The 8,901-nt window shown below is 58.3% G+C and overlaps 1 protein-coding gene across 1 annotated transcript; it reads left to right on the top strand.

Moving 5' to 3' along the window:
* The first annotated feature begins 275 nt into the window (after nucleotides 1–275).
* TMEM61 (transmembrane protein 61) lies at nucleotides 276–7,810 on the top strand. The gene is made up of 3 exons (XM_037404827.1): nucleotides 276–336; nucleotides 4,496–4,906; nucleotides 7,291–7,810. Exons 2-3 carry the CDS (start codon nucleotides 4,557–4,559, stop codon nucleotides 7,574–7,576), a joined length of 636 nt encoding a protein of 211 aa, XP_037260724.1. The 5' UTR covers nucleotides 276–336; nucleotides 4,496–4,556; the 3' UTR covers nucleotides 7,577–7,810.
* The last annotated feature ends 1,091 nt before the right edge of the window (nucleotides 7,811–8,901 follow it).

The following is an 8,901-nucleotide window of genomic DNA, read 5'->3' as shown; positions in this document are numbered from 1 at the left end:
TGGACGGGACGGGACGGGATGGACGGGACGGGACGGGACGGGATGGACGGGACGGGAGGGAATGGACGGGACGGGACGGGACGGGACGGGACGGGAGCGGAGCAGCGCTGCGCGGAGCCGGGAGCTGGCGGGGCCGCCCCCCGCCGTGCCGTGCCGTGCCGTGCCGTGCCGTGCCGTGCCGTGCCGTGCCGTGCCGTGCCGTGCCGTGCCGGGGGAGCGCTGGGGCCCTGCCCGCCCCGCCGCCGCCGCCCGCCCCCGGCCCCGCCCGCCCCGCCCGCCCCGCGGGACGGGCTCCGCGGAGCCGCCGCTCGGCCGGAGCGGGGCTGGCGGCGGCGGGTGAGTACGGCGGCGGGGCCGGGGGCCGAAGGGGGCACGGGCACCCCTCCGGCTTGTCGCTTTGCCAGAGAGGTGGCCGGGGGCACCGACCGCGGCGGGGACGGGTGTCCCGGGGCTGCCACCGGGCGACGGGCGCTTCAACAGAGGGGACGGCGGGTGCAGGCGTCGCGGCCGTCGGGGCGGCCGGAGCGGCGGCTGAGCCCTGCTGGGGGCACGGGGCCTGGGAGCTGGGGGGCTGCAGGGCTCCACGAGGGCTCCCCTCCATCCCCACCTGCCTCTGGGGGGCTGCCGCACCGGTGCTTCTCGGGCGCTCTACGAAAGCGTCGTTACTGCTGTGGTTTGGATGGGCACCAACCCCCTGACTACTACTGATGATAACAATAATCATCCTTATAACAGCAAATTCAGATAAAGGCAGGGAGCAATCTGCCTAATGACACGCCTGCACTTCAGCACGTCTCTCCCCGGCGTTTCTCTTGGCACGTCTGTGCGTGGTTAAAGGTCTCCAGCCCATGTGGTGTGGAAGGACAGGCTGCCGGCGTTGTGGAGGGACGGGGTGTGGAGGTGGCTTTCTGGGTGATGGCGGTGGGAGAGATTCAAAACTCTTTTCGATTCTTGTGTTGCTCGATAAGAGTGGTTTTCTGAGTAATGCTTAGTAGACCCTATGAATCACCATCTGCATAACTTTATATGGGGGATGCTATTCTCAGCATCTTACTGGAACTATGTAAACTATTAACATTCGTATCTGCTTGTACATGAAATGTGCAAATCTGTTTCCCTGGGAAGGCTATTTCAGAGCAGGTCAGAGGAGGAGACGGGGCAGAACAAAATGTCAGGGTGGCTCGGTGAGTGGAGATGGGTGTTTGGGAGCTGGCAATTGCCATCTTCAGAGGGGAAGCCCCTCCATGGAAACCTGGGCTGGAAATGCTCACCGGGAGACCTGACGTGCGGGATGCTGAGTGCCCTGGGAGCGGAGCCAGGGGCAGGCTTGGGGAGCAGGCACTTGGGTCCTGCCCTGGCCTCACACCTTGCTTCCTGCCCCTGCTCCTTCAGCCTCTTCTTCCAGCAGTTGGTGGGGCTGAGAAAAACATTGTGAGTCTTTTAAAGAGGCTCGGGAGAGCTGTGCCAGCCAGAGAGGGGGTTTGGCAAGGGGACGGTGCAATGGCAGCGTCACCCAGCGCGGAGGAGCCACCCCCGCACACGCGCTGTGGGAGCACGTGCCGGGTAGGCTGGAGGAGCGTTTTGCGTTGCTCCTCGCGCTGCACTGGTTTTGTCAAGAGAGAAGAGTTTATTCTCTTGAGCTGTCAATCCATCACCTCCCAAAGGCTCTCCGCCTTCCCTCCATGCCTGCCTCCTCCTCACTGCTACCCCTCCCAGATGTGTGCAGCACCAGGGGCTGCAAAAATCTCTGTGCCCAAGCAGGGGAATCGCAGCATCTCCCAAACCTCACCAGGGGAATCACAGCATTTCCCAAACCCAGCTAGGCTGACCCCGAAATGAGAAGAGTGTTGATGGCAGGAGCTGAACATTTCAACTCTTGGTGCTGTTTCAATCCAGGCTTTCGGTTTGGAGTGACCCATTGGATTGAGAGCTTTGCTGTAGGGTTTTTTGGTTGTGGGTCTTTTTTCCAAATAATGTTGGCTGAAAATTTTCCAGGAAAATGCAATGCTCTCAAAAGGAGCTGGATTCACAGGTCAATAGGGTCCTTGCGCTCTCCTGAACATTCACTGCTGCAAGGCAGCATGAGCCCAGCTTGTTTGCTACGTCCTGCTTGTGTTCAGTGGTGAGTTAGAGGATGCTGATCCCTAAGAGCATATCGTAGCAGCTCTAACCAGTCCCTAACAGTCCCTTCTCTGTCTCAGCTCAGCCAAGCCCCTGCCATTCAGGGGGTAGCATCTAAACATGTCCCGTTGTCATGTCCCATTGCCGTGGAGGGAAGCTCTGCCTCCTCTCAGCCCAGGAACGCCACCTCCTTCCCGGTGGGTGACTGCACTGCTGCTGGGGATCCCTGGCCATCACCAGCCCGGGCAGCAATTTGGGCTTGTGACCACAAGACGAGAACTGGAGTGTGTTGTTGGGGCTCCCGGTCCAGCAGCCTTGCCACAGGTTTCCTAAAGCTCACTTCTCATCGGATTCCTTCATTAAATGTAGATTAGATCAGATGGCATTTCTTTCACTACAAAGTAATTTGGGTTTCCATGTAGTGGGCCCATCTGATAAATAATGGCTTGAAATAATGTAATCGCACCCGCCATTGATCCCACTGAGTCTGTGCTGGACTTCTGCTCCCTGCCTAGGCTCTTCCAGAGCCTCCCTTGGCTCGGCTCTTCCAGATCACAGGGTACAATTTAAGTCCCTGCTGTAGAAGGCAAGCTGTGCCTGGAGGAATGGAGACTAAAGCCATCAGATCATTTTTACTGACCTATGGGCAAAGTGGTGAAGGTAGAGGTGGGGGCTGAGTGCGGATTATCCAGCTTTCTATCCACCTCTGAGCTTGAGTCCCATCTCCGTCCTGGCTGTTCCCCAGTGTGCAGGCTCTCTGCCGGCACTGCCACCACGAGAAGCCCTCACAGAGGAGTCACCCAGGACTGAATCTGTAAGAGGGTGCTAGTGCTTAACTCTCACATGGTCCAAAGCTTTTTGTCCATCAAAAAGTGGGAGCTGAACCTGCATCTTCTTGCTGGGCATGAGCAGGGCCAGAGAGGACGTGGTGGGACCTCTCTGCCTCCCTGGTTGTTTCGTTAGTTGGGGCCTGGGGATCCCCAAGCCCAGGGAGCAGATGCTTGCTCTTTGCTGGAGAAAGTGAGGGGGAGTGAGAGCCCCACAGAGGCCAGAAACCAGCTCCCCCTCTCCAAATTTTCCTTCACCAGGGGAGGACAGTTGCTCTCAGCACATGACATTTAGCTGAGAGGTGCCACCAAGCAGGAACGTGTGGCACTGCCTCATCTCCTTGGTTGCCCAACCAACCCCAGACCACCCTGGTAGGGACGGTGAAGGTGGTGGTAGCACCTGCGGGATCAGTCGCCCCGGGGAGGTGAGGAAGTGTGCACTGGAGCTGACCCAGGGATGCAAGATTTTGTGTGCCAAAGCTCATTTTGGGTGAAGATTGAGCAGGCTCCTCCAGCGTCAGGATATTTACCCCACCTTCAGAATAACCTGAAGCCCCTCTCTGCTTCTGGAGTGTCTCAAAATGGGACGTCACAGCTGGGTCAGTAAGAGCCTCGTAGATCTCAGTGGTCTGCTGCCTCAGCCCCCCCTTACCAGCATAGCAGAAACACCCCCCTCAGCAGTAGGTCATACCCTCTCCGAGGGTTTAGCTTGCATCCCAGCACATTCCTGACTTTGAACGGAGATACAGGTGGATTTCTGCTGCCATCCTTGCCCTGAGCTTGGTGGCCGCAGGGAGTGCAGCTGTTGCAGGCTCCAGCAGTGACGGCTGAGCTCACTGGGGTCACCGCTCACTCAGTGCCTGAGGAGCCATCCCTAGGTGAGGTTCTCTGGGTTGCCAGCATCTGAGGGTTTTCCCAACCCCCCCCCCCCCCGAAATAGCAGCTCTGTGACTTTCAGAGGTGGTACTTGGCTCTTTTCCCTGAGAAAGCAAGAGGCAGTGCAGCCCCAATTCCCCTGGGCTGCTGGCTTTCGAGCAGTGGTGCCAGCCACCCACTGTCACCATGGGACTGATTTAACTCCAGTTTCAGAGGAGAAAACATGTGTGCTGATAATTTGGAAGCGATGACATCTTAAATTAATGTCCTTCTCCCTAACCTCTTCCATAAGCCTTGCTTTGATCAGAAACCCAGCTGGCATTCCTCCGAGCTGGGGAAGCAGTCTGGAATAAAACCCGAAGACAAGAGCTATGCAAATCCCCGGAGCCGCCTCCATAGCTCCCCTGGCTGGGGTTTCCATCCTGCTTCCGTTGTTTCTTGAAAATGAGGATGTTTTTATGAGGCTGTTGGGAAATGTATGGGTCCAAACTGGCAGCTGACTTTGCTGTGCTGAAGGGCTTTCATCTGAGATGGTGGAAGTGCCCCTTCTGATAGTCAATAATAAGGCGCTAAAGATTGTGCAATCCCCAGAGAGGTCCTCGCTCAGTAGTTTTCTCCTCTGGCAGCTCTTCCATGACCTTGTCCTGCTCAAACCCTTTCTTGTCTTGCAGGACGTGGGCTCTCTCATGCCTTGTCTCGCTCTTCTCCCCCCCTAAAACCTCCCTCCGAAGGATGGCAGCTGCATCTTTCCGCTACGGCATGACCATCACCGGGGCCGTGCTGCTGGTGACGGGGACACTGTGCTTTGCCTGGTGGAGCGACGGGGAGGTGGGCTCCCCGTCTGGCAGCGGGGCTCGCCTCCTGCCTCCCCGAGAAGCTGAGGCTGTTCCCAGCTCCTCCTCCAGTGCCCTGCTCCGCTCCGTCAGCTTCTTCTGCTGCGGCATCGGTGGCATCCTCCTCCTCTTCGGGCTCCTCTGGTCCGTGAAGGCCAATGCCAGGGTGGTCTCCCGCCGCTACCAGTACCATTTCCCCAGGGACCTGCAGTACTTCACCGCGGAGCCTCTGGAGAAGTGGAACTGCAGGTGGGTGCCACATCTCTGTGCGGTGCTTGGGTAGGAAGAAGTCGAGGGTGGCTTTGAGCGCTCCGGCACGGCCGCGTACATAAGCCTGTTCTCAGGCTTGCTCGCTGGCAAGCTGGGATGAGCAGTAACGCTGCTGCACTGCCGGCTGTTGCTCAGACCCTGTCCTGCGCTCTCCTCCTGCTCCTGGAGCAGATGCTCTTGCTCATTAGTGTCAACCCTTGCCCAAGCCCCTGCGCCCCCCCTCCCTGCAGGCACCCTCCGTGCCCGCCACACTGGCTGCTCCCACGGCCAGCTCAGTGGCACATGGCTGTCCTTGCCCTGTGGGGCTGTCACCAGGCCAAGGCAGACATCTCCTTAGCAGAGCCACTGAGCAGAAGACCACATTGGTTTTCTGGCAGAAGGTCTGGATTTGGAGGGAGGGGTGGTGTCATCTAGACCTCCAGCTGCTGAAGCTTTCCCCGGTGCCGCAGCTCTGCAGTGCTCTGTGAGGATGAGGGGGTTTATGCTGTCTTTAATGGAAGAAAAATCCATGTTAAAAGGGAGTTAAATGGAACAAAGGAAAATAATCCTCGGATTGGCATTGAGATGGGAGTGTAGGCAGGGTATCCTGCGAAGCCTTTTTTGGGGTGTGGAAAGACCCCTCGGCTCACCCTGAACACCACTGCTGCTTGTTGGGTCCCAGACTCTTCCTGTGTAAGCCAGAGATTTATTCCCCCTTCTTAATTTAAAAGACTCTTGATCAAAAGGTTTTTTTTTTTCCAGAGACTGCTGTGGAAGTCGAGCCAGCCAGCCCTTCCCAGTGCTGTTTTATGGGGTCACAGCAAAGATCTTGGCTCCAGCATAAATCAGGCTCTGGGGAAAAGCAGCATTAAAAGAAACTCTTCAGAACATAAAACCGTAAAAATTCAGTTAGGCGGGAGGCACATTCCTCGTCCTCTGGGGGTTTTGGTGCCCATCTGAATATCTGGGGGTGAGATCGTGAGCCTGTCTGAGTAGTCTGGGGGGGTTTCCTCCTGCCATGCAGGGCTTTGCTGTGTCCCAGCAGGGAATGTCCCTTTCCTTGAGGTCCTAGATCCCACACCGGACGGGAAGGCAGTGTCCTGGCACTGCTGGTGCTACTGCAGCTCCTGCAGCCCCAGCTGTGCTGGCATTCATGCAGCAAAGCATCCTGAGCTGGGAGAAATGCCCCGCTCCACATTCCAAGGCAGCATGCCTTGGCAAGCTGAGGCTGTTTGGCAAAAGCCACGGCACAGATACCCAGGGCGGTAGGTCTGGGACAGGGGGCTGCCAAGTTCAGGATGGGGGCATCCCTGCGGAGCACTGCAGCTTTCCCTTTGGACCAGCTGTGCCCCTCTGATGCCCGCAGACTCCCCGAGTGTGCTGCACTGGGTTTTCATCTGCAAAAACAAGCAGAGATGGGTTGCTTTCAAAGCCCTCCTGGCTTTGGGGCTGCACCGTGTTGCAGGGTTCTGAGCGGGGCCAGGCGCAGGGCAAAGGTTGGGCAGCGGTTTTCCCTGTACACAAGCCACGTTTGCTGAGCAAAGCGCTGCTGGAACCGGCACCAGGCTGGGCCGGTGCATGGAGGGCTCCGGCAGGCGTGAGGGTGAGGTGTGACTGCATTGAACCGGGATGCCTGGTTCTTGCCTGGCTGCTCGTGCCCAACTGGTTGCTCAGCTTCTGGCAGCGCCTGTGCTGCAGGGGGTGAGCTGGCGGTCAGGTAGATGATGAGGATGCTCTTCTGCCCGTGGGAAGCCTTTTTTGGGGTGTGGAAAGACCCCAAATGCAGAATGCAGGTGCGGAATGGGGGGCAGATGTCTCAAGAGCCAGCACCTCTGCTGCTCTGCAGTATTTTGCACCTGCAGCTGTAGCCCTTAACACCGGCGGCGGCAGCTCTTCGAGGCTGCCTTACCAGGCTGTCCTGCCTCTCCTTGGGCGAGGGGTTAATAAACTCAGTGGGAACTGGGCGGTGTTGCCTTGTCACAAGGTCTGATGGACCGTGCCCTTCCTCCTGCATGGCTCCCCACCCTCCTGGTGCTGGGAAGCAGCTGACATGGTTTTCCCTTGACCCTGGGCACGCGAAACCTGCCTGCGTGCTGTCCCCAGCATACATGTGTCTATCATGCTTAGGGATGCTCCAGCCAATGGGGTTGATGGGGTGCTGGGATTCTGCAGTTGATGGGTGCTGGGATGCTCCAGTTGGTCAGGTGCTGGGATGCTCTGGTTGACAAGGGCTAGGGTGCCCCAGTTGATGGGTGCTGGGATGCTCCAGTTGGTTGGGTGCTGGGATGCCCTTGTTGACAAGGGCTGGGGTGCTCCACTTGTTGTGTGCTGGGATGCTCCAGTTGACAGAGTGCGCTGCTGGGTTTCTTTGTCTTCCCTCGCAGCACCTGGGATGCCAGTGCCATCCCCACCTACGAAGAAGCCCTGACCTGCAGACCTGCCCATGGTGCCCCAGCCTATGTCCAGCCCCCGCAGAGGAAGGAGGAGTTCACGCCGCCCCTGTACCGCTACCTGGAGGAGGATGAGAGCTGGCAGGGCAGCCGCCGGCGCAGCTGCTCCGACAGCGCCTTGTTCCGCCCCAGCCCATCCTGGCTGGAGACCCAGCACCCCGGGGAGCCGCAGGCAACGCCTCCCCCCAGCTATGAAAACATCAGTGTCCGGGGCGTCTGAGCTGGCGGCACCATGGGGCTGGGACTCTGGGGGTGGCTGCCCAGTCCCTCGGCTTTAAACTGAGCCACTTCCTTTGCAGGGGCGAGAGGAGGGTGGGTGAGAAGGGGCGAGGGTCTGTCTGGATTTCCAAGTGATCGTTCCGGGGTTGTTGGGATTGCGGGTCCTGTGGGCAATGTGTTTGGAAGGTGGGGGTAACTGGCATTTGTATTTTTAATAAAACCACTGCTGGTTGCAGATGCTTTGCATTCCCTGCGCTGACCCACCCTGGGGAGCCCATACCAGGCCAGGGGCTGCCCACTCAAAGCAAGAGCTGTATAATAAAAGCTGCAGCGAAGAAAGAGGAGTCTGGCCAGAGAAAAAACCAGCTCCGTGCCACCCCGTTCTCTCCTCTGCCTTTTCAATGCTCCTTCCAGCCACATCTCCATCCCTTCCACCTTGCTTTCTGCGCAAACTGCCTTCCCACGCTTCACTTCATTTGCTTTAGAGATGTTCAGTGGCTCGTGCGTGCGTTCAGGGCAGCTGAGTGCACTTGGCATTTCAGGCAGCATCCTATAAAAAGACACCCTGAGCAGCACAGCCCCCTCCTTGCCCACCATGGTCGGGCTTGCAGCCTTGCCCAGGGGAAAGGCCAACTGTGTGTGGGCTGCTCCATCCCCCGAAATAAGGGGGTGCCCTGGGCCCCCTGCAGGGCTGCAGAGCGGCCGTGGAGCCACAGCCGAATGTAATATATTGTTTTTAGTATAATATATTATTTTTTGTAAGCCAGGTATATGTGCTCCCAGGTGGGCAGGCAAGCAAGGGAACAAAATGAAGGTTAATTAAAGCCACCGCCACTGTCTGGCTATCAGATGGGGGCGGGGTGGGGTGGGGGAAGGCGACACTTTTTAACATCCCAGCTCCATCTTAAGCAAACACAGGGCACAGGGATGCTCTGTCCTCGTTCCCCCTGGGTGGACCAACACCGCTCCAGCTTTAGCCCCCAGTTCACAGCCTGGTTGCTGCCCCATCGGTTGTTCCCCAGTACCCAGCTGGAGCGAGGAGGGGGCTATTCCCAGAAAGACCCCAGGGCGCTCCCTCTTTCCCTCAGCAGCCCCACCGTTCTTGAAAACTTGCTGTTCCCTGGCACCCCACTTATTTGGGGCTCTGCCAGCCAGTCCAGCTCCAGCCCCCAGGGCTGGGAAAGTCCCGTGGGATCAGCTGCTCTCCAGGTCCCCATCTCTGCCGACATGCCCCCCTCTCCCTCCCAGTCCCTCCCCCAGGCATGGGGTCCAGCTGCGTGTGCCTGCAGGGAAGGTTACCCGGACACGTGCTGGGCAGCTTCACTG

Source organism: Falco rusticolus, chromosome 11 (assembly GCF_015220075.1).
Source record: "Falco rusticolus isolate bFalRus1 chromosome 11, bFalRus1.pri, whole genome shotgun sequence".
NCBI lineage: Eukaryota > Metazoa > Chordata > Aves > Falconiformes > Falconidae > Falco > Falco rusticolus.
This window is presented reverse-complemented; position numbering and strand designations above follow the sequence as displayed.

Bases quoted from the DNA above. Each gene is read 5' to 3' on its own strand.
- TMEM61 (XM_037404827.1), top strand. From the start codon at position 4,557: ATGGCAGCTGCATCTTTCCGCTACGGCATGACCATCACCGGGGCCGTG. The intron at 4,907-7,290 runs GTGGGTGCCACA...CTTCCCTCGCAG, and splicing joins CTGGAGAAGTGGAACTGCAG to CACCTGGGATGCCAGTGCCA.